At 39.8% G+C, this 26,420-nt stretch overlaps 1 protein-coding gene across 1 annotated transcript in view; it reads right to left on the bottom strand.

Moving 5' to 3' along the window:
• The window catches only part of LOC311004741 (inactive dipeptidyl peptidase 10-like), a gene marked incomplete at both ends in the record, with an annotated part of 174,006 nt that overhangs the window by 23,973 nt on the left and 123,613 nt on the right, over positions 1–26,420 (bottom strand). The window contains 5 exons of the mRNA XM_083996910.1: positions 512–632; positions 2,423–2,504; positions 3,694–3,746; positions 24,601–24,675; positions 24,788–24,882. Of these exons, the coding sequence (XP_083853036.1) occupies positions 512–632; positions 2,423–2,504; positions 3,694–3,746; positions 24,601–24,675; positions 24,788–24,882 (426 nt within the window). The remainder of the gene's footprint in view (positions 1–511; positions 633–2,422; positions 2,505–3,693; positions 3,747–24,600; positions 24,676–24,787; positions 24,883–26,420) is intronic.

Here is a 26,420-nt window from a genome sequence, read left to right as displayed (position 1 = left end):
GTTAGCTCAGCACTCCTTTATGAAGTGGAACCGGTCGGCCAGTGACATTCATGACTATAGGGCTGCCCACACTGTTGCAATCCAGCTACAGATTCTCATGTCTGGAATATACAGTGCAATGGAACAGGTGTTGAGAGATTTAAAAATCATTCTGCCTTGAAGAAAATGTTATTCAGGCTACATATAGGCTCTACAGCCTGAGAGACTGTAGGAGCTCTGTAGGACTGAAGAAAAACTCTGACACAACTTGTTTGAAAGTTGGATTCAAGTATTAATGATTTACATTTGCATTGCCTTCAAATAACATTTCCATTATAGTTGTCAGTTCCAATTTATTGCTTGAAAAAATTTGAAAAAGAAACATCATTAACCAATTAAATTCTCATTTCAGTTCTCTTTCACGAGAAGCCTTTCGTGATTTTAAATACTCAATAACTGTTCAGTAGTACTAGATCCTCAAAGCAGCATTTGAATACCTGCAGCAGCTGCTTCCTGCTGCTCTGTCTCTTACCCTCATACAGCCAGTCTGCGATGCCATTGAAGACGACCCCCTCCTGTCCTGAGGACGTGAGTCTCCACGAGCTGCTGTGAACATCTGTTTGGTAGTAAATGTTGTTTTCAAATATATAGATCTGAAGGAGAGGAAATATAGAGAATTAAGATCAAGGCAAAAAAAAAGACTTACATATTCACATAGAGAAAACTCTAAACATGTGCAAGGAAGGAGGGGCGGTGCAGTGAGACACAAAGATGGCGTCAGCTTTTCTGCATGTTGAAATTACAAGGAAGATTGGGGGGCAACCTTAAAGGAGAATTCTACCCCTATATCGTTTTCGTGATGGTCATCCAGTGTTGGGGGGAGCAAAAAACGCAGGCAGAGTTAGACCATGGCTAGACGGCGCTAGCGACAACGCTAACCTATGGGGCAATTTTTTCAACCACAACAAACACTCAAAAAACAATCAAATATCTATGGTACATGACTGGAATCCTTATGACACACCACTGAACTCATATAATGTACAGTATAAACAGTATAAACATTTTAGTCGCATTCTTTGCTCCCCCCAACACTTGGTGACCATCAGGACAACGATTTAGGGGTCAAAAATGACCGGAATTCTCCTTTTAAGAGGTAAAAACAGTTCATAGGTTGAAACATGTATGTCCTTCTCTGTAATTGTGACCAGTACAATATATTTGCCACCTGGAAGAATCCTGCAACATGATTTCAAACAACCCTAAGTTAAATTTCCAATATCTCCCCTGCCTTGTCCATCCCATCATTTTCTATCACTGATAAAAGTGAATCCTTAATCATTTCATGAGTAATGAATACATTATATTATCATTAGCTCGGTGATGCACTCCTGCAGGGCTTCCCGGAGAACAGGTTCCACTGAGTGCAAGTATAAATACTGAGGAAACGAGATAAAGATGCTATCAAAGGGTTAATTCTTTTCCTTAAAGCTGCACTGGGGAAAACGATGAACTGATTGTTCAGATTTCACCAAGACAGCCTGGGCAACCCGACATGATTTATTCTAACTGGAGCTTGATTCATTGATTTTCAGTTAATTATCTCTTCATTTAGTTTTCATTTCACCTTTATTTATTCAGGGAGGGCCAATTGAATTCATAATAACTGTTTATTTTAACATGTAATGTGACAACACCTTTCAAGCCAAAAAGAGTCCTTGACCAGCCTCCACCTCAGAGCAGGAGGAAGGAATACATTTATTCACATAAGACATGAAATTAAACATTTAATTCCATCTGTCTGCGAACTGCAAGGTGTCTTCATTTTAAATCACGAGAGTGAAAAGCAAACCGAGGCTGTGACTTTGTTTATTTTCAATCAGCTGATGACTTTCTCAATTGATGGATGAGTGAAAATGAGTTTTTCACACCTAAAGTCATACAATAAGAATGATTTTTGAAGTGAATTCTATGCATGTGCTGTGAGAAACAATGAAACAAGAAGGATTATAGTATTAAATGTGCTTCTTGCATCTGTTGAGGAGGTGTTGCATAATTGAAATTTGGTTTTCCTTGATGGGATCCCCTAATATAGCGCATGCAGTCTTTGAAATAAAAATAGATGTTCTGTGACTTGTTAGAATAAACATTTCAATAAAAACTCATCAGCATTAGATTACTCTACAATACTGACTGCGTAATGGAAGATTCTTTTTTTTTTAGTATATTTTTTTGGCTTTTCATGCCTTTACTGATAGGACAGTTGAGAGAGACAGGAAATGGGGAGGCAGAGAGAGGGGGAATGACTTGCAGGAAAGGGCTGCCCGACGCGGGAATCGATCCGGGCTAAACACCGCCCCAGTAATGGAAGATTCTTTCCAACTCTTCACAGTTTTTAATTTTTTTTATGAGTCACCTTAACTTGACCTTGGAAACTACTCACCAGCTGCTGACCGTGAACACCCCACGAGGCGAACTGCAGGACAGAGTCCGACACCTCAGGAGGATTCAGCTCCCGAACCTCTCTGATGCATGGACAATGAAAACCATGAGCTATTACACACCGGCCCCAAACGATCATTTAAACCTCAGATCAGATACAGTCACTAACTTTAACTACAGTATAGCCGTGGTCAGTAATGACCCTTCATTAATCAGTTCCACCTATAAAATACCAGGCATTTTAAAGGGGAATTATGCAAGTCGGGTCGCTTTCGCTGTTTTGCTAACCCTCCTCCCTCCTGCATTAGTTTTCCACGAAGCCAACAAGTAGGCAATCCTTGGAGTGGTGGATAATGTTATACGTTTTACAATGTGTATAAGTTTGTGTAGTCTCATCTGTCATAAACAAGAAATGCTGAGGGTTTACCTGCTTCAGCCGTTTTTGTTGATCATGAACAATAATACAATTGTTTCGTTAAAAAAAAGTCTCATGAAAACTAGGGGGGGAAAAAAGCACTAACACTTCTTGGCCTTAAAGGGATAGTTGAACATTTTGGCAAATTGGCACATTGCCATGATCCCTACAGTTTTAGGAGTAGGTTTATTATCTTTACTTGTCGGTGCAAGCTATTTTTAGAACAGCGGAGCAGAGCTGTGAGCTGCTCAGACCTACGCTACAGAGGTGGGATTTCTTGGTTTCCCTCATCAAACTCATCAAATACACAATCCAACAACTCCAAAATGCTCTGGTGGACAAGTTGTGACCTGGACATTCACCACGCTATGAGATAATAACAGAACGTTACGAGACAGAGTTGTTTTCGAGGTAAATTCATGCAAAACCGCTGATGTGCGTTCCCATCGGGCGCAGTTTTTCGACAAGCAGTCTCTGCATTCACCTCGAAAACAACTCTGTCTCGTAACGTTGTGTTATTATCTCATAGCGTGGTGAATGTGCAGGTCACAACTTGTCTACCAGAGCGTTTCGGAGTTGTTGGATTGTGTATTTGATGAGTTTGATGAGGGAAACCAAGAAATCCCATTAGCCTCCGTAGCGTAGCTCTTAGCAGCTCATGGCTCTGCTCCACCGTTCTAAAAATAGCTTGCATTGACAATTAAAGGTAAAAAAACCTACTGCTATGACTATAGGGATTATGGCACTGGGCCAATTCGCCAAAATGTTGAACTATCCCTTTAAATAATCAATGTTGATAGAGGACACAATGAAATAAAATGATCAATGCTCTGTATGCAGTGTAGTAGGTTTCTTACCTTGTGTGCAGGTTGTAGATCAGGTATGATGCTAGGAATGAATGCTGGTAGACCTACAGTAGAAACAAGACATACAAGTCAGAGGTCATTATCAATAGACCTTTGTTTTCTTCATTTAGTAATAGAGGTCCTGATTATCACTAATGGTCCATTAATTCTAAAGTTCATTTCATACATTTTGTGTTTATTTCATCTTGTGATTTTTTCTTGCAACAGTAGCTTTTCCCAACCTGGTGTTGTGTACTTAATATGAGTTAGTCATTTCCTGCTTCTTTTTTTTTCCATTTAGCCTTTTCCATGCCAGAGAATGAGCTTCCCTGTGTTTAATTGGACAAGTGACAGCAATAACACAGCACAGTTTTCCAGTGAGAACAATGCTTTGCTGTGCTCTGTTGTTCAAATTACAAAGAGCTGCATAAAAGGAGAGAGGGTGCTGGGTTTCACACAATGCGGCTGACAAATCAGCAAGAACTCAATCAAAAATAATATCGCAATAAATAAAAGAAAAACACAAAGAGTTTATCGACAGACTGCCTTTAACAAGATGTTTCATATGGATTACACACATATGCCAGCTATTGATACACATGCCATGTACAATATGAGGATCATACAATTGGGAATATAATACTAATCAAATATAATACAAATTGTGCTCTTTGTGCTGTTAGAGACCACTCATCTGTTTCATTGTTCCCCTGAAAGAAACTGGGGTTCGGCTCAATCTTTGAGGTGATGAAGTTCTGAAAGATTTTGTGCTTAAATTATACGAGTTGACTTGGTGACAAATTTAGTGTTGTCTTCAATGAATGGGCCATCGTTTTTTCTTTTTTTTTTTTTTTTAACAGTATTTAGCTTTTAGGGGTGGGGAAAAAAAAGTTGATATTATTGTGATATTTTGCATGGCAATATTGTATCTGTGGATGCAAGGATTGATCTGAACACATCATGAAGTTTGTCTTATAATTAAAAAAAAACATGATAACAAAGTTTTCATTTGGAGACATCACTTTAAACTGCAATATATCACAGCATTTTAATATTTTTATAAGTATTGTGATAATATCATATCGCAGGGCCTCTAGATTTGTACATATAACACAACCATGGGTACTGAGTTAGCTTGGTGTCTCTGTCTGAACATGCATCAGACCCAGAATGCATTGCATCAACATCCTGTTTAAGATAAACAAACTGCTTTGAGCTGTACTCTTAATACTTTACATAAATAACTAAATGCAAATGTCCTGTTTGTATTGTACATAAAACCTTACATCACTCTTTTTTCAGTGTACTCCACTTTAACCCACACTTATATATAAATTATACTACTTTTGCATATCTTGTAAGGGCTAAACTAATCTAATCTAATCAGAAGCCATGCCTCCTTAACACATAGAATTATAATAGGAGATAGCAAGTGAGTGTATTTACCAAACTGACAGAATGTTCCTTTAACTCATGGTCACCTGTGTACTGTAGAGTGTGACTCTAGATTTAAACAAACTCAAAAGCCTTTAGAAATATCCAAATTGTGCCTTAGGTGAAATGAATGATTCACACTTTATGCAAAAAAGAACCCAGAACAGTCTTTAAAAACATATTTTCAAGTATATAAATCATACCATCATAGCAGATCATTTACCACTTGCACAACTGTGTAACAAATATAATTGTGGCTAATCTCTTGCTATCACTGCTAAATAATTGCATTTATTATCATGTATATTCAATTTTCAGTCTGCGGTGCCCCACGTTGGAGCTGCTGTTAATTTGTGTCATGAAATGTCCAGAGAATTTACCTTTGTTTTAGGATTCATTGAGATAATGGCTGAGCACCTGTGTGCCTCTGCATACTAATGAGCTGGAGTATTACAGTAAGCTCAGCCCGCAGCGATGTGATAAATACTGTAGAGCCACTCCATTCCCCTCGGCAACAGATCAGTTGCACAGAGACTGCTGCTCGGCTGATTCCACTCACCACCCAACCTTCACTCCTCATTTGGAGCTCGCTCCTCGCTGTTACAAAAAGACAATTCTCCGGGAAGGAAAAAATGCAATTGTATCGTAACTTTGACTGCTCTTCCTCTTCCTCTCTTGTTCCCTCAAAAAAGATGTCAGCATCATTCAGCACGCACCCCTCCTAGGTGACAGCTCGGTGATGAGCCCTTGATAAGGCTGTCAGCGATGGATGCCACTTGAGAGGGGTGGATTTTTTTTTTTTTTTTTGAGATGTGGAGAGAAGGATTGTTGTGTTTGATTGTGGCGTGCCGTGGTATCCTCAGCAGGATGGAGCTACATGGCACTTGTAAATAATTCCTGGTGTTTGATTCGTACAGCTTAGAATACCGCTTTGATGGTGTTTGCAGCGCAGTCACGACAGCAGCGGAGAAACGTTTTAAATGTCGCTGCTTAATTAGAATGTTTCTCGCATCTGTGTTGTCCTTGTGCTAAATGACTGTAGAGAGAGAAACGCTGTGAATCTGTGGATGTGATTTAAATGATATTTTTGAAGATGCTGGATGGTGGAGGGAACAGATACGACTAAGACAAACAAATATGGTGTATGTGTTCCTACTGATAATTAATCATAGACTCCCATGTTAACATGTCCAAATCACAGCAGAAATAAACAGGTTTACATGTGGTACACAACACTTTTAGTCTCCACAGATAATTAACTGACAACTGGAATGGGGTTGAATTTCTATATAAATCACTCGTTAAAGTTTAATAAAGCTTAAAGTTCTGCATAATTGAGGCTGTGGTTGCTCTGGGCAACACTGACCACTGAGCGACCACACGTCGACCTCCTCTCTGTCCTATGTGGATTAGCTGAGTTTGGTAAATTCAGGAAATGGCTAGATAGACAGCTCACTGAGCTCGAAAGCTTTACTGCTAGTTACATCATAGCAGCTACATCCATCTTTATTTACAGTCTATCGTTATAGGTTACCATAAGTTGCAGAGAGCAACATTCACCTTCCTGAAATATTAATGATGCATGGTGTGTCATGATGTTTTCCTCATCCGTCTATTCAGCTATTCTCTGCCACTTGTCTTGAGTCAGTTTAAGGTGAAGGCAGGTTAAGTAAGTTAGTCCAGATGTCCCTCTCCTCAGTAACTCCTGGCAGCAGAAGTTCACCAGAGAGGAGGTCAAGGACAATAGTCTGCCTTTCTTAGATTGTGACGTCCATATGAAAAAGGACAGGAGCCTCCACATTGGGGTATACAGAAAACCCACACATACAGACCAATATCTACTTTTCGACTCTCACCACCCTCTGGAACATAAGCTTGGTGTTATCAGAACTTTGCAACACAGAGCTGATAACGTGCCCACCAGCTCACAGGCCCAAGGGGCAGAACACAAGCACCTGAGAGGCGCCCTCACAACTTGTGGTTACCCTAACTGGACCTTTGTGAAAACTGCAGCTGCTTCCAGAAAGAAAACCAGCAAAGTGGTTGAGAAAGAAAGACAAAACAAGAGAAACAACATAGTCATTCCATATGTGTCTGGAGTATCAGAAAAACTCAGGAGGATCTTTAACAAACACCGTATCCCTGTGTATTTCAAACCCAGCAACACACTCAGACAGAGACTGGTACATCCCAAGGACAGAACACCACACACCCACAAAAGCAATCTGGTGTATGCAGTCCAATGCAACAAGGAATGCAAAGACCTCTACATTGGAGAAACAAAACAACCACTGCATAAACGCATGGCCCAACACAGGAGAGCAAACTCCTCAGGCCTGGTATGGACTGTCCAGATTCAACAATCTAGCCTCAAAGAACAACAACTGTTCACAAGTGGTAAGTGACTCCAACGACTGTGGTTATACAGTAACACATAGGGCACTAACGAAGTCGAAACCACTTTCCATCAAAGACAGTCATTTTAACGACTGTCGTTGGCACTTGGAGCACAACAGTGACATCATCACCCTTGTGAACGCCCACACAAGAGGTCAAATAGTGAGTCTCCACACCAGATAGTTGGACCAGTCCCAGCCTGGTCAGTTGCGTACATGAACTGATGAAGCCTCTTGGATGAGAGGTGAAACGTCTTCCTAGACAAATAACTAAGTCCAGTTGCTTTACATTTAACCTCCTTTGAAATCCTGGCAGACGCCATGGTTCTCCCAACTGGGAGAAACAGTTTCCTCTGGTAGGTCTTGGAAACCCATGGTTACACATAACATCCTTCTGTGTGGGTTTACAAAGACATGTACACTACCGATTAAAAGTTTTAGAACACCCCACTTCTTACAGTTTTTTATTGAAAATGATGTCTGAATTAAATGAAAGCATAGAACAAATTAACATTTGAAGTTAAAAAGGAAATCATGGACTCAATTTATTAACCAAAATGTATTCTTAACTTTTTTCTTTTTTTTTAAGTTTTGGGTAACCTTACCTTTATTTTTATTTTTTTGTTTAATCTCTGTCAGTTCACCACTCACCTTCAAGGATACCCCCTTTCCACAAATTAAAATAGTCCCCAGGTGTCTTAAAGACATGTCTGTGACATGCTTCGGTCAAAATACCTCAAGGATCAAACATCACAGCTCTTTTCATCCTCTCTAAACAGCCCTGTTCAGAACGGCCTGGCCCTTTAAATGTAGATGAACCACTGCTTGCCCCACCCCTTCTACTGGTACCAGGTAGGGGTGGGGTTTTGTAAATTAGAATCCTAGTTACATCACTGGGGGGAACAGCTCATAAAATCACGTGGATTTAGGTAGCCTGCACATTACAGATTTTTTTGTCAATTTTCACATTTTAGGGGCCGGAAGGCACCCAAATATACTGTATGTTAGAGAGTCTTCAAAAAGTGACAGTTCCATAATATGTCGCCTTCAATTCCATTTCAAGCTATTCATTGAACTTCAACTGCTTGAATTTCAATCAAAAAATTGGTGTGTTCTAAAACTTTTACACCAGCAGTGTTTATCTACACATCATTTTATTGCAGGCAGATCAAATATTCAGTTTCTTCTACTGTGCATTCCAATAACTGGTAGGCTACATCAAAAAAACATTGTGGCTCTACTATCTGCATTTAATACACAGCCGATCCTGCTGAGCTCCAGACCATACAACACAACCAAGTCTGTAATGTGCCATTTAAACAATGATCTTTATAGACTACTGAAATGCAATTGCACAGTGGATTCTCTGCACATGCAACATACTTTCTGAAATTAGTGAAGCACTGCATTCAATAGAGCACAGCTAGGTAAATAAGAGACTGAGGTCCCATTCACAGCCTCAAGACCACAACTACAGCAGATACAAGATCAGGTATTTTGTTGTGGACCAAATATGTTTTTGATGTCTTTGTGAACATAAGCTGATGTGTCCAGCATCAACACATTTGGAACTTGCCCAATTTGTAATTTAGCTACATTTTGTCCATTCCCATTTACAATACACTACATGCACATAGTTGATGTTGTGCGTAGTTGTGTAGAAGTGTAATTTTCAGAATTGCTCTTTGAGATGTGTCAGTTGCACACTAAACACTTTCACAGTGACAGTGACTCCTTGTGTGTTTCAAATACTGCTTTTCTCTCATATTTGCACATCAGACAAAGTATGGAATGTCTGTGAATGTCAAACTGCCAGTTTTAGAAAGTAACAGAAAAGAAGCAGCTTTAGTCACCCCCCAGAAAGCAAGTTGTTGTCTGGGTTTCAGATTCTGTTTATTGACTAAGAGAGCTGAACCTCTAAGCATTAAAACTGAATTCAGGTTACCTGTAAAAACCCACTATAACTCATATCTTAGCTTCTCCCGTTGCCGTGGTGAACTAGAAGCACACTGATCATAACACAAAACCACCTGAAAAGTAATGTGAGGAAATATCTTCAATTCAAACATATAGGGCTAAAGTTGAGGCTTAGGATTTAGTAAAGTATGTTGCATTCACATTCATTGAGAACAAAGGTCACATTTAACTTAAAGGGACAGTATGTGAGATTTACCCCCATCTAGCGGTGCGGTTGCATGTCGGCACGTATTCTTGCTGTTGCGTTTACGTAAACTCGGGCAGAAGTCAGAAAAACAACACACGCTGCATGTATCAGGATAAACAAGCCTCTATGTAAACAAACGGTCCGCCAGCACGAGGCAAAACAATACAGGCGTGACAATATGTTGTCATGGTGATGTCGTATTGTTTACCTGACCCACGTTTTACCGGCTTTCTCTCGTCGAGTAAAATAACATCCAGTTGGTTTGCCGACGGCGTCACTCACGGCGTCATTCAGGTGTCTGACTGCACCTGAAGGCAACACCAGTGCCTCCGTCCTTCCTCACACTAGCTACACGGTGGTGACAGTTTTAACAGGCGCTGTCTGGAAAACTTTCTCCCCGAGCCGAGAAGCTCCGGCGGCCCGAGTTTGAGGTTACTTACAGCCACGGTGACACTGAACGTAAAACATGGCGATTCAACATGGCAGAGAAGGTTCGGTGAACCCCCCCCTGTATGTTTGTAACGACTTGTAACATCTCATTCTAAGGTACGAGAAAGCGCTCGTTTGTATGCGGGCGTACGTATATATACGTATATATACGTATTTATGAAAGCGACATTTGATTTTTGTCAATAAAAAGCCAATAAAGTCCCATACTGTCCCTTTAATTTTTTTCTTCTATTGATTTTTCCTTTTTCTTTCCGGAAAAGCCATTTTTAGACGAGGGATGACGCACATCTTTCTTTCGCCTGTGATTTCAGGAACTCAAGAGTATTCATCAAAAGTTCCTTGATAAACTCTCAAGTGAGGGTTTAAAAATAAAAAGCTTAACTGTTCTTTAAGAGAAGTTTCAAACTCAAACTACTTTCATTTACTTTACATACTGTACATAATATACAGTATTTGTAGTAAAGGTATTTTGAACATGCATAAGACAAGACACAGACACTAATCAACAGAGGAGCTGTTTTACATACAGTAATAGCTGCTTCACAGACCAACATAATGCTTGTTCTGACAGATGTTGATCTGCAAGTAGCTCTGCAACACATTTCAGACATTTTTTAATTGACCATTTAATGATTTGAAAGTAAGAAGTCTGGTAAGGAAGAATGTGGCTCATTAAATCAGTTCCTGTTTATACTCAGACATCAACTCAACTAAAAGCTTTTGCAATTGATGATTGGGTTAATTAGTGCTTTTTGCTTATTTTCACACTACAAGTTCATTAACATTCATTTTGTGATTATTAAAATCAGGGTCTCTCCAGCTGCAATAATCAGCGTCTCAGTGATTATCTAAGTGTACTTCTAATCATGAAAAAAGGCCCTTTGCGATACGCACAGGAGTCTGCTGACCAGAGAAAAACAGAACAAGATGTATGGTAGCCTTTGACACATCGGTATACAACAGCGTGATTATGATGAATTCATGAGTTGACTGGAGACAGGGGTGTCGGGGCAGGCCATTATTCTCCATAGATTATGTCTGTCACTTTGATGATGAACACGTCGGCTCCGTCCGTCTCAGGAGGAGATAGCACCTTTTTTAAAACTCCGCTGTCTCAGTCCCATCAAGCGGCAGAGCTCATTATCAAACCTGCTTTTGTTCATCAACAGCGAAATGTTCCCCCGGCCATCAAATTACACAACGGAACAAGGAGGAGGACGCATGGTGTGATTTGTAACAAGCAATTTCACCGCCATTGGACACAGGGACCGTAATGGACCTCTGGCGTGATAAATGAACACTTTTCCATTTCCTGTTAGAACTACTTGCATGAAACATAAAGGTGTCTAGCTGTTCCTTAGTCACAGCAGCCAGCGTCGCTTTGTAACAGAAACCGGCGGGGGGGGGGGGGGGCGGGGGGGGAAAAGGGTGTCAGGTGTTCTGGGAAAATCTGTGACCAAAAGTGAGCTCTGTTTTAATCATAACTTGCTCCTATTACATGTTGTGTTGCACATTTTCTTTTGATGCTAAACGGTGCAGTCATTATAGAAGTGAGGCAAGGAGCTGAGATCAGAGCTCAGGGGAAATTCATGAAAATTAACCTCCAAGTAGATACATCCCCATCTAAAGTTGATTTGACAGTGATAATCCTCTTTGTAAGTATATTCCTCTGAATTCATTTGGGGGATTAATAAAGCCAGAATAAAGAGGCTTACCACTTTACATGTGCACTGTTAGTATAGATCCTGCACACTGTTTTAGAAATGAGGCTTCAGACAGTTCACAAAACACACAGAAAGAGAAACTGGTGCTCTGGTACAAAGTTCTGTGAAGTGATGAAAGAAATCAGCCTCTAGCAAAACGATGAGAAGAAGAAGAAGTGGAGAATCAGAGGAACAGCTCACGACCCCAAACCATTCTGACGGATGTGGTGGTGGTGGTGGTTCTGTCGTGGTTCGGGCCCACGTGGCTGCCAAAGGAACTGGTTCTTGGCATTTATTGATAATTTCACTTCACTGACAGATGCAGCAGAATGAATTCAGAAATGATACGTACTCCAAGCTCTGAGTGGTCTCTTTCCAGCTGCTCCAGCCTGATGGAGCGCTGCTGAGATAGTCCTCTCTCTGGCAGCTTCTTCATCTCTGCAGGGCTTCTGAAGCTCCGTTAGTGATCACTGGATCCTCGGTCAGGGGATCAAAGTTGCTCCTGGACAGATAACTCCAGGGTGAGTCTTGATGGTTTCCAAACCTCCTCCTTTCCACAATATATGAGGACACTGAGCTGACGAAATGGCCCAGATCTACCACATGCTACTAATGTAAGACAGAGGTCAAGGTCCTGGCATGGCTTTTGTCCAATATGCTTTCTGTGGGACACTGATGTGTCCAATTAACTATTTACTTAGACCTTTGTATTCCTTTTGGAACATAGGCCATTGATGAACCGTTTCCACCCTCGTCTGTCTTCAACCTTCCACTTGTTTCCATGTCAGTCCCTTCTCCTTTGAATTTTGTTCTGTGCTCCTTCTCCAGGTAGTTTTGGGGTCTTCTTCCACCTTGCTTGCCTTGTTGGTTCCACGTTAGTGCCATTTGCTTATACACCGAATCGCCTTGTTGTTACTTCCGGGTAGAAAACCAGCACGTAATTTGAATGAGAACAGTAACAAATGAGAGTTTAGCTATAGGCTTTATATCATATTTTTCACGCCCTATCACCGTTTAGACAAATTCGAAATGATTGAAGAAACATTACTATTTCTGTGTGTGTGTTTTGTGTTGCTATGTGTTGTATTTATTCAGTTTGGGGGAATCACAGTGTGTAGAAAGCATCAATGGCTCAGCTGACAGGGACAGCTAACAGCGGTAGCTAAGCTAACATCAGGACGTCAGCTGTTAAAACCCTCCCGTTGTTGGACACGACATGAAACTACTCCAGTTAGCTCAGTCATGTTGTAACTAAGATATCCGCTGGAGAAAATATTTTTTCATGGACCATTTATTGAGTCACTGAGTTATTAAAGTTAAACAGGTAGCCGTTAGCCCGGCTAATCTCTGATAACCATGACTAATTACAAAAATGTGCACACATAAATAGTAATGTTTGTCCGATCATTGGTTTTATAAACCTTACAAACATCAGATTAGTCTAAATGGCGATATAGCCTACTGTAGTGACATGAAAAATTAGATATAGCGAAACTCTCGTCAGTCACTATTGTTCTCATGCTGGTTTTCTACCCGGAAGTAGTTGTAAACAACATGGCGATTCGTTCTATAGCTGTGTTGTTTCTTCTCAGTGTGTGACCTGCGTGACCACTTTTCAGCTGTACCTCCACTGTATCTTGTTTGGTGCGTTCCCAAAGTTTGATGTTGCTGATTTTGTTTGGCCAGAAGATCCTGTCGATGCATCCCAAGTAGTGGTTGATGAAAGTCTGCAGTTAATCAGTAATGGAGGTGGTCTTCCAGGTTCTGGAACCATACAGCAGTAGCCTATGGTCTGGAGATTTTGAGTTTGGTCTTCAGGGAGATGTTTTTGCTTTGCCAGATTCTATTTAAAATAGTGAATGTTGCTTTAGGTTTAGGGTTAGGACTCCATGTCCTCCTCTGTCCCACCATCCACTGCAATTACACTTCCAAGTGAATGTGAATTGTCAAATCAAGTATCAAGTATGTGAATTTATCAACCTCTTCCAGTGCCTGGCCCCTGGTGGTTATGGGATTCATGTTTTTGGTGTTTTATTTTCAGCTCGAGTCTGGCTGCAGTTGCATCCGTGAAGTTGAGGTCCTGCTGCAAGTGGGCTTGTGAAAATTAGAGCAAACAGGACACTATGTGCACGCCACAATTCACACAAAGTTAAAATCACTATTACAATTATTGGAATCCTTGAGTTAAAGAGTTAGAATCCGTTGAAACTCACTAAATATTTCCCATCTTATTCTCTGCTGCTTTTGTTGCTGATGTAGAGAGTCTGTTAAAACTGCTACCTCAGCACTATGAGACTGGACAGGACACTGTCTGTTGAACAAGAACAAACAGCTGCACTTACAGTATGTGTTGATAAAGCAGATATAAGCAGGATCTGGTAAAGATTAATTCATCAGCTGGTCGCCAACAGGTCGGGGCAGAGTGAAAATGCAGAGCCTACAGTCATTTCCTCATCTCTCCACAGGGAAAAGACCAACTGGGAATCACTGTCTCACAGCTCCAGGCCAGGTAAGACTCCATGGGTTTCCAAAGACACCTCAGGATGTTCACCTCAATGTTTCATTAGATATATTGTGAGGCTGAATTTTGGTCAGTAAATAATATCATGTCAAATATCTGTTATGTTGAACTAGAAATATATTGATGTTCCATAAGCTCCTCTGTGTAGTCTGTTTACATTTTTCATCACGCTCTTCGATCCGGTTGCATCCAGAGGCGTTTCGATCCGCAACAGTTGATAACAATCCTTCAAAATCGAAAATGAGCCGAGATGTTCCAGACTCATTCGCAGATGCAAATGGGTCTGGAGCTGTCAGGCTATTGATTCTCTGCAGGATGAGTTAGACACAAGTGTTGCAGAGATGTAAGAGTCCTGAGAGTATTTCAATTTGTGTTAGGTGATGCAATGAAGCACCCAAGAGTCAATTTGTTCTCCACACTTCTGTCTATCTTTGAGCCAACGCAGGAAAACTGAGGGTTGGAATCACATTATGGAGCAGTGACTAATAATTAAGTCATGAAATCATCATGTACATGTAGAGCGGAGCCTGATTAGCATATGATAAATAATCCCCAGCTGGAAGTATATGAATGTTACATTCACAGTCTCCTTGGAGGTCTGATGTAGACATTTCAGTTGTTTCTTGGCAATCGAGGCACTTTGTGATCTTTTAAAAACCAGTCTGATACAAATGAAGCAAAATGTCTGATGCAAATGAAACAAATGTCTTCTCTATGTTGGTTTTCAGGATTGTGTTAGGGTTAGTCCCTTATCTCTGCTGAACGTCTGGATCACATATGAGATTGGTACAAGAGTGTTGAAATAAGAGCAAACTAACATATAAGGATTTACTTGTACATTTTTATTCAGATGTATGGAACAATGTTCTAACTCAAACTCAAAAACAATGTGAGTAGTTATTAAAGAATGAGTGAGGAAAACAAATTTACAGTTAAATAATGTACTACCCTGAGACTATATCTGGGACTTTGTATCACAGATTATGATTAATGTTATTCCTAGAACCCAGGTAATTATCATGCCTGGGTTATTCTAATAACTCATTATTATCCACAGTCATTTATTCAGAGTCAGTCAAAAACTACTTATTTGCCATTAGTTAAATGGTGCAGGTAACTCCTGATTTGATCCACCTCAGTAAGTAGTTGAACTGGAGACAGTTCCTTTTCTTCACAGGTTTTTTCTTTTTTTTTTTCCTTTTTAGTTGTCCTTTGACAATTTTGATATTATATGTTTAATTTTGATATGTTTTATGTAATATGTCAACAGCTGTGAGCAGTCTTCTGCAACACAGACACTCATCCCTCCAACAGCAACAACAGGTGGGAGAAAAAACAGATTTAAAACATTCTCATAATAGCAGTTTCACAGCTAAAGACACTCTGATATGGACGTGATTCAATTATTGAATATGTTTTTAATTCATAATTGAATTTGTTGTTGAGTTTTACAGGGCCTCTATATACAGTTTCTCCTTTATAAACAGATTGTTGTTTTATAAGCATCTGTTCCATCCATGGGTTGAACTGCTGGAGCCCACCAGAACATTTGGAGCATAACTTCATTCATCTCACAGTTTGATATGTCTGTTTCATTGATGTAAATTGGCTGGATAGTTCCTTTTTTTTTTTTTCAGATAAGCATATGAAATTGAACAATGCATTAAGGGGAATGGAATTTACTTTGAAGTAAAGCATGAAAAGCAACACCTGTTTTTTCCAGAAACAGTTCCACAGCTGCTATGAACAACCCACGTCCATTTATGTTTACAGATGTTGGAACTACTTCCCATGGCAGACATGTTCAGAAGCCTAACACTGTATGTAACTCTACATATTTACTGTGAACACATTTTTGGCTGATGACCACTACCACTGATCACTGGGGGAAAAAACTGACAATAACTTCATGAAACATATCAACAAATGTAATGTTGCAGTATTTGAGGCACGACTCTAAGAAAGGAGATGTTGGGTCTGTTGGCGAGGGAATTAACGCTGTATTATAGTCCCCAGCAGCAGCCTTATCACTAGGCTACTTTATTGTGCATTTTAGGTGTTGTAATTGGAAATGGCTCCCATAAAAATGTCATTTGAATTGTATCTGTCTGTCTGCACGGGCATGCAAAGAATAAGACTATTCTGTTCGCAGGATCTGCTCAGGACAATGGAAAAGCTGAAATAGTGAAAATGTAAAGTACTGTGGATCAGCAGCACACACACACACATTTACAATTCTATTCACAAAGCGCTGTTCTATTCACACTTTGTGTAAACATCATGTGTGAAGCACCACTGGGACTAGATGCACGTTATTTCATGATTCACGTTAACACACAAAACCAGAAGTATTTTCATCAGAATGATAAAGGTGTGTTTGCGTGAGTCCACATCCCTCATTCCCACTCCCACAGTCAGTTATAAAAAAAATGAAAAAAAGAAGAAAAACAAACAAACCCTGCCGCCACCACACAGCACAGAGGAGGAAGAAATACAATCCCAATGATTGTGTAACAAATGGGAGAAAAACCATGCATCAGTTTACTTTACAATCGCTGCAAATCCTGTTTAACTCCTCATTTACTGAGTCTACAGACGTGTTCATGGCGCTCCAGACTGCATGGCTCTGATCAGCAAATATCACAATAGTATGAAACAATTCACAGAGCGACTCACAATAAACAATGGTATTAAACAATGCACACGAAAACACTGAGCACAAACACAGTTTTTTCCCTTTATGAATTGTAATATTGTTGTATTTATGTGAAAAGCAAAACTAATGATGATAATAAATGTGAAGATGATTATTTAATGTTATGAGAAATGACTGTGTATGTAGGCTACTGCTTATTTTATATTTTCACTTCACTGTAATTGGTATGCATGGTCAAAGCAGTGTACATGTATGTGGTGTGCACATTCTCTCCCACACATTAAAGAGCAATTTGCATGTGGGAGGAGGTGTGTGTGTGTTTTTCTCTTTACACATCATTGATGTGTCTGGTCCCTGGAGCATCAGAGCAACAACATAGATGGAGGTCTGTGTTTATAGTGATGTTGCCATTCTGACATGTACAGACTGCTTTGACCTCAGACACAGCAGCATAACAACCCTGTTCAGACTGAGTGCTACTGTCATCCACATCACCAGTGGTACACATATGAGATTATACGACAGTGATGTGGAAATGTAAACAGAAATTAAAGGCTCCACACAATGTCATCAATATTTTTTTTTTACCTCTCCTACAGTAAATAACTGTCAAAGTCATAATCTGTCAAAATCCAGTGCCAAGCTGGTGGGTGTGGGCGTATTTGTATGTTCTTTGTGTGTGAAACATATCACACAGTCAAAGGGATTTTTCAACATTTTGGCCAATTGTAATAATCCCTATAGTTTTAGTAGATAAATTAATTACCTTTAATTGTCGGTGCAAGCTGTTTTTAGATCGGCAGGGGAGCACGCAAGCTGCACGGTCTTTCTATGTTTCCCTCATCAAACTAAATACACAATCCAACAACTCCAAAACACTCTTGTGGACAAGTTGTGACCTGCAAATTTGCCATTCTATAAAATAATATAATATATGTCTCGTAACGTTCCGTTATTATCTCATAGTGTGGTGAATGTGCAGGTCACAACTATTTGATGAGTTTGATTAGTTAAAGCCGGAAATACTATATGCCTCTGTAGCTCTGAGCAGCTCGTATCTCTGCCCCGCCGATCTAAAAATAGCTTGCACCGACATTTAAAGGTAATGAGCCTACTCCTAAAATTATATGGATTATGGCAATAGGCGAATTTCCCAAAATGTTGAAATATCCCTTTAAGTAAATGCACTGCACATACACGGTGTTGTCACTTAACACAACAAGCCACATTCACCCATTCACACATGTAGCTTTTCTACCACACTGATGCACACAATGATGACACATCAGGGCCAGTTTAGCAGCAGACTGAAGGAGCAGGGCATCAAACTACCAACCCTCTGATTAGATGACACCAGCTCTGAATTATCAGCTTTCATCAGTCTGGAGACAGATATGATGATAGCTATATTGTATTGAAAATGATTGCCCCTCAGATGGAGGAACCCTCCATCACAACTAACACAACAACTATGGTAGGGATTATTGTTGGGATTACAATAAGAGTGATTTGATGGATGATAGAGAAACTCACAGCCAGTCAAAATATAAATGAATTCAGAGATACATGTAGCATGTGTTTAGCCGCTTCAGCACAAACCCTATTAAAACCTATTTTAAGGAATACTTCACCCAAAATCAATAATTCACCAATTTCCTAGGGTTTGGTGAACTTTCAGAGTTATCAAAACACTTTTGGAGTTCCAGGGGGGGCCATTATATGAAAATCTGTTGCCAGCCGGGTTATAATTAGCTTTGTATTAGTTAGATGAGGCAACATGATTCAAACAATTAAAATATGTCTATACAATAGTAACATTGTTGCTTGTGTATTGAGGTCAATGAATTCCACATCAGTGACTCCTAGAATGGAAAACTGTGTCTTTTCTTGTTTGATAAAATGATATAAAAGAGAACGAACCACAACAACCCCGGCTTTATCCTGGCTGTTGTGTTTGTGCTGGTTTGCATTGAACAGTTATTGTGTTTTTCAGTTGTGTCATGTGCCATTGTGCTCACTTCTTTTGTTTATTGCAAAGACAAAAGACAACCTTTTCTCTCACTGAATCACTCAGTCGTCTCCAAGGACAGATGTGCTCAGACATCTGCATCTCTGTGAGTATAAATCACGAGTGAGTACTCTCCTTTGTAAGCAGGTGTTTGCACTGTGGTTTCTCTTTTCTAGTGATTCTACACACAGTTTTGACTGTTAAACATCTTTTTTTCCACATGAACATGAACAGTTTTTGAGCAAACGCTTGAAAAAACACTGTTTTTCTCATTTCACTGCAGCGCACTACAGCGCACTTCACAGAAAATATCAAGTGTGTTTTTAATTTGAGAAGCTGCTTGTTGATAAAATGAAAGCGGGCCACAGACAGCGGCGCTCTGAATAGCTTTCCAAAAAAACTCAATAACAATACACTGCGCTGTATAGTCGTTGTTCCTGCAACACTTGTGTGCTGCGCCTCAATAGTTTCGACAGCTGCCAAATGAACCTGCTGTGTGGAAACAGTTTGTAGATGGCCAATCGGATTTGACATACAATTAGCTTTGTTCCATTCAACACAGTGGGTCAAGAGATTGTTGTGTTGCATAGTCTGAACGATGAGTTCTTCTCACCACAGTGAGAACAACACTAACACCGACTGCTTCTATCTGTGCACAAGACAGCGGGTTAGTGGGAGGAGTTCAGGACACTTGGGTCAGTACAGACGAGCAGTATGGAGGTATTAATGTACTGATCATACTGTGTGTTTTGGACGATTCAAAAGTGAACTCCATCCGCCACCATTATATAAAAACCTGTTGCTAGTCGGACCCCCCCTGGAACTCCAAAAGAGTTTTGATAACTACAAAAGTTCTCCAAACTCTTCCTTGGCATGACGGTGAGTAGAAAACTGGTGAATTATCGATTTTGGGTGAAGTATCCCTTTAATCTATATACAATATAAGAAAATATAAAGATCCCACTTTTCTCTACTAACAATTATTATTAGTGATGTGCAGATCGATACTGAAATATTGATACTTCCGATACCAGGTCTGTATGCTCTAGAATTGATTCTCAAATGAAAATACCGATACTTTTGATACTTCAGTGATCTGTGGTAATGTATATCATTAACAGGAACACGGTGGAAAGTAACTAAACTATTGAGATCTTGTCTAAATGACACACGGTTGGTAGGAACCAAGGCCATAGCTACCTTGAGGACACCGAGGTCATGACCTCGGTATTTTTTTCGGCCTAATGAATGAAATTAAAAAAAAAAAAAAAAAGTGCGGTGAAAGTATTAGGGAGGACAGATGGAAGGTGACTGAGTGACTCCTCTCTTGTCCAAACAACAATTCCGGTAGGCCTATAATGCTCTTGTTTATTGACGCCCTCACGTACGCTGGTGTTTGTTTACTGGTTGCGGGAAAAAAGGCGATTCATGCGGAAAAAGCGAGTGATACAGCGCGTCGCGGAGCCTGTGTGCATGGAGGAGAAGGCTACTGAGTGAGTTGGCTCTAGATAAACTGCTCTTTCCAACCAGTTGTTACACTGTAAAAGTGTCGTACATACAGTACGTGCACTTGAACCGCTGTATTATTTCGGGACGGGACCTCATGTATGCGGAGAAAACAGCTGTTTAATAGCGTCAATTCAGCGCCGTTTACTGTCTGTGTCCTGCACTATGCACTAGGTGAGCTACAGTAAGTGGGGGAGAGAGACCTCTTTCCTGCAGACACTATACTGAGGGGGCATCTACTGCACTGTCCATTCTTCCATCAACATTATGTGAAAAGCACAGTGACACGATACATTTTATGTTTACAGACAGGGGCGTCACTAAGTTTTAAGGACAGGGGGGGCTTAGCCCCCAGGAGATGCACAAGATGTGAGCATATGTGGTGCACTAGCACAAAATTTCACAAACAGCAAAGACTGTGAAATTGTTTCTAAAAAATTTTGGACAGATTTAACAAAGAGCATACGGTGTAAAATTTTTAGGCAACCATTAGCCTAGTTTTATTTCAGTCTTTTTTATTTATTTATTTAAAGAAAGCTAAGACCTGTGAGATTACTACAGACATGTCTGGAGTACAGTAGAAAATGTAAATTTTTCATCTCTGCCTAGTAAAAAACAAAACAAAAATCACATTAGAGTAAAATCTACCTTTGAATCATGGGATATCAGGCAAATGAATAAGTAATGTGTAGGCTAACTGTGTAAAAGTAGATGCTAAAAAAAATGAACTTGAGCAATTTTGCAGCTGTTTTACAGTAGGCTATTATCAGAGATGTCCAGGTGGAATTTGACCTTTGGAAAACTAATTATATTTCACTAATAGCCTGTGTCATAATATTCACTCCATCCAAATACAACTGTTTTTGGCTCATTTTGATTTCACCTAGACCTCTTCATATTTTCCCATTCAAAGAAGACCATACAACTGAAATTAAGTTTGACACCAATATTTTACAAATAAAAAATATGCATAGAAATGTGAAATACTACATAGCTAAACAACGTGAATAACCAATTATAACACAAAACAAAATTTGCTTCAAAAAGGAGCAGTCAGGTGTATGTTTGTGCTAACTATAAGGAAAAGCAAACAAACTTCCTGGGCCTGTTTCAAAGTGAGGAACACAGCTGACGCTTCAGAAGGAAGTCACCCCAAAAATAGTAGGCTATAGCTATGGTAAAAAAGAGTGCACACTTCACCCTATAAACCTGTTCATCTTTATGTTAACAACCAGGACCTTCACATTGCATTTCAGACTTTTTTTTCGAGCTGGAATTAAACTTTATAATATAATATTTTTGCTACTCTGTGGCTGCTACGAGTGTGAGGAGCTAGTCTCCTGTTTGTAATAGGTGGTGAGTTCTCATCAGAATTCAGTGAAGTTGGGTCTTCTCTGGATGATCACTAGTGATGATAATATCATAAAAATGGGATTAATCTAATATGATGTGTGTAGTTTTTATCTGTCAAAGTGCACCAGATTGAAGCCTTTTAATATAAAATTGCCCCAAATTTCTGACAGCCGCACCCCAACCCCCCCCCCCCCCCCCCCCCCCCCCCCGCACACCACGACTAAATGACCTCGGTATTTCAAAAATCCTGGCTACGGCCCTGGTAGGAACTACTTTTTCTTCCGCCTGAGTAAGTGCGTAACGCGTAAGCATAGGAGCATGCTGCTCACAAAGTCAGTCTGTGTAGAGTCAATGGCGGAGCGGAAAGGAGTCAGGTGTGAAGCTATTTCAGCGCCACAGTGAAGACGAAGTCTGTAATATCTGTGGGAAAATTATAAATAATATTACAAATAAATAAACACCATTTTCGGCTATATTGTAAACAAGGCCACTACCTCAATATACTTCAGAGTTTAAAATAAGTAGATGAATACGTTACTCTGAAGTCTTGCATCCTTAGGAAGCTATGACTTTTTTAAAATTAGATTTACCAGGCACATTAGGTGCATTTGCACAAAGTATCGGTATCGGATCGGTATCGCCAATACCAGTCTGAATTTGACTCAGTATCGGATCGGAAAGGAAATTTGTGGTATCGAACATCACTAATTATTATAAATAAATCATAGTAGAGTATCTTGACACAGACACAGCAGACTCCAGACCCAGATACACTGTCTCCCATGTTGTTTCTGCAGAGACTCACTGGAGCTGCTCACAAACAATTACTCATCTCCCCCCCCCCTCTCTCTGTCATGCTCTTTCTGTTTGTCTTCCAGGCTCACCTCTAAATGTCAGCATCGTTTCATTTGTACTCATCACTTAGAACCACTCATGGACACCAAACCACTGACCAACTGGCTCTGGAAGAAAGTTATGAAGGACAGTCGTCTGACTCATGTCTGCCGTTTGGAGAAAGCACCGTTACAACCATGTTACTGACACTGAGCTGTCAGAAAGCTGTTAACCCCTGAAAGCCTGTGTCTCTATTTCAGCCACCTGCCTCCTGACAACACTCTGATCAGACACTGGACCATTTCCTCCTGGACTATTTTCATTGCACAGTGAACACAGAAAATGAGCAACTTGGCCAGAGAGCCAACACTAACAAGGACCACAGACTTTCATGATACACATGACGGTGTATCAGAGAGCTGTGGGGTCATGTGACCACTCATTACAGACATCTTGCTGTGACCTATCATGAGGGTTCTTGTTACTGTAGGTACTTCAATACAACCAGGAGAGGACTCACACATCTTCTTTAAGGTTTTCACCCTCACGTCAGAGGTTAACGATTGGCGAGACACTACAAGCAAAAACACTGTTTTTTCATGCACTGATCAATTTTGAGATTTTGGGCTATTTTTCTTCCTTAACACCACGAAATGGTAGAAAATCCACATTAAGGTGTTTTTATTTTACTTCATTTTGTCTCTTTCATCAGTAGATTTTTCCTAAATTCACCAAAAGTTAACAGCTACTGTGACATACAGTGCTGTGTGTTGTCTGACCCATGTCATGTCAGGTATCATTGTAAAGCTCTCTCTCTCCTGAACAATGATGTAGGCTCCAAAAATTGTAATTTCTTCCGTATCAGCAACCAATCGGAAAATGATGATTTACATTAACAATCTATGGAATTTTACAGTACAAGTCTTTAAAGGCTGTTTTCTCAAAATGAGTTTTTCCTCAGACTCTGAAACTGAAATCTCCACTTCAGCAGCACTTAGAGGCACCAAACCTTCCAGTTTTATTCCTGTCTATATTCTGAAGGTTTTTACAGAGGGGATTGTTGATATATCATTCAAAGCCTATTTTATTCCTAACAACATGGCAAAATTGGATTTTTTTTAGGGCTGGTGACAGCACTTTCTCATTTACAGAGTGATAACAAGAGATATCCAAAATCCCCTCTGTAAAAACTTCTGACTCTAATATGTCAACAAAATAAAACAATAATTTTGAAAGGGGCTTTATCCATTGTTCAGATTTTGGTTCTGGAAATGTATGCAAATTAGTGCATATTTCATCAGATATTGCCTCATTTACATTTTTAAACATAAAATTTGACATAACTTGTAATATAAAAAATATTTGTCTTAATGTAAGTGATAAACTTGGGAAGTTTCATGGTGATATCTGTTATTTCAAATGTTTTACCCTATTCACCTGTAGTGTCTCCCCTTAAACCAGTCCATTGATTAAAACTTTTAAAATGATTAAATACATTTTGTTTGAAGCTAAACAAAACAAACCATTTAATTTAAAACCCAGTGTACCTTGTAAATATATCACTTTTATCCACAGATCCTGAACCTAAGTGGGCTTAATGCAAACAAAAACTTGCACATCTCCAACACTGCTATAAAGATAATATGAAGAGTTCAAAAAAGGTTTTTCATAAAAGTAGATAGTAGTTGGAAAGGAAAGTTCAATAACAGTATGTGCTTGCTTTTTTACTTGTTTTATTCTCACAAATGAAACACGTCAGGTTTTTTCATTGATTCAGAACTGGGAGGTATTTCCATGTTAGGCACATCTCCATTTCAGTTCATGAACTGTCAGCAGCCCCGAGCCAAACACCAGTGTCAGAACACATGCAAACAGAATATTAAAAGGTTCTCACCTGTTTGACATCGTATCCCAGAAGAACAAAGTTCAGATCTGGAGAAACTGCAAACTTTGATGCCTTAAAAGTCGCCTGTGGGAAGAACAAGAGCTGGATGAAACTTTTATGTACAAAGGATTATTGTCATGTTGTTGTTCCACTTATCACAATGTGAAGAAACTGTTCAATCCATCTTCCCACTTACGAATGTGGTGTTTTTCAGCAGCAGGTCCGTTTCATTGTTGTGTATGGAAATGTTTAGAACATCTCCGTCCCAGCTCTGAAAGATGATTTCTTCACCTATAGGACGGAGAGAGACAGAATCAATGCGCTGCTTTGAGTTGAATCTTCAAAGACAAACCAGCTGACTGTGGCAGGATGACAGGATGTGGGAAAAGAAGTAGTTTTAGTTTTTTATCGTTGACAAAAGATCACAGTCACGGTATCCCTTACACAGTCTGAACTGCTGTAAGAGTTGTCAGTGTTGGCATGGCAACGTCAGCTATATGCCATTGTGGTTATGTGATATTATGACTGCTGTGCCTTGATTATGTGATTTGCAGGGTGAAAAAATATATATCTATAAAGTGACAGAACTGAAACACTTATTTTAGGTTATTGAAATAGCATAAAACACCACCCTCCACAGCTGGCAACAGGGGAACACAACTCCTTCACTGGCACAGACAGTTCTGATGGAAGCTTTGTGTCCACTGTGGATAATGGTGCGTTCCAGGCAACCCGTAACTCGTATTTTTCCGACCTGTTACCCGTGAAAGTGCACTGGAACGGGAGTCAAACGCGTAACTTCCCACCGGTGAACTTGTACCAGATCAATGGACTCCCAGTTCCGACCTCTGACATCACACAGCCCGCTAAACTAAATTATTATAGCAAGGTATTGCTCTAACGTTATCTCTACTGTAGCATTAGCTAGTTTTCAGTGCATTAATACAAAATATGTTTCAAAAAATACTAATAATTTAAGATAAGAGGTATAACAGTTTTCACTGTTTCACTCAAATGAGCCATGAGCACCTTTGGCGATTGAAATGATGAAGCACAAACTCCCTACGGTTCGCCACGTTTCTTCCTACCAAAATACATTGCGTTCAGACAGTTTGGTGTAACTTCATTTCATTTCATTTCATTTCATAACCTTTATTTAAACTTGGAGATATATTGAGGAGTAACCTCATTTAAAATATAGCCGAGATGAAACACAAACCGTATAAGGACAGAAGACAAGACATTTGAAACATACAAAAGCATAACAGAATACCGGAAGCATAAGTGTAGTTAAAACTTGCCTGGAATGCTACAAAGTCGTAAGTCGTGACTTGAAGTCGTGACTTACGGGTTCAAAAGCCTGCCTGGAACGCACCATAATATCACCCTGACATTCACTGACCTCCAACCTAAACAACCGTTTACAGTAGGTTGTTTATTCCAAACCCTCTGCTACAACCCATGAGCGTCTGCTGAAATAGTGGTACAGTATGCCTACAGTGGCAGCTCACAAGGCTGTCACCGTCATAGTAGTGAAGGAGCAGAGCAAACAACAGCAAAGTACTGAACCTTGAAGTTTTAAATCTTTCTTTGAATATGTTTTGTTGTTGATTCTGTATGTTCGGTGTTATACTAGGTCAGCAAATAGCTATGTAGTAAACTTGCTCATGTATGTGGGTGTTTTGACCTTAATTCATTTTCTTGCTTTCCTGTTTTTTTAAAGTATATTTTAAATTGATAGTTGAGAGAGATGGGAAATGTGGAGGCAGAGAGAGGGGGAATGACATGCAGCAAAGGGCCACCAGAGTCAGGATTCGAACCGGGGCTGA

Source organism: Trachurus trachurus, assembly GCF_905171665.1.
Source record: "Trachurus trachurus genome assembly, chromosome: 21".
NCBI lineage: Eukaryota > Metazoa > Chordata > Actinopteri > Carangiformes > Carangidae > Trachurus > Trachurus trachurus.
This window is presented reverse-complemented; position numbering and strand designations above follow the sequence as displayed.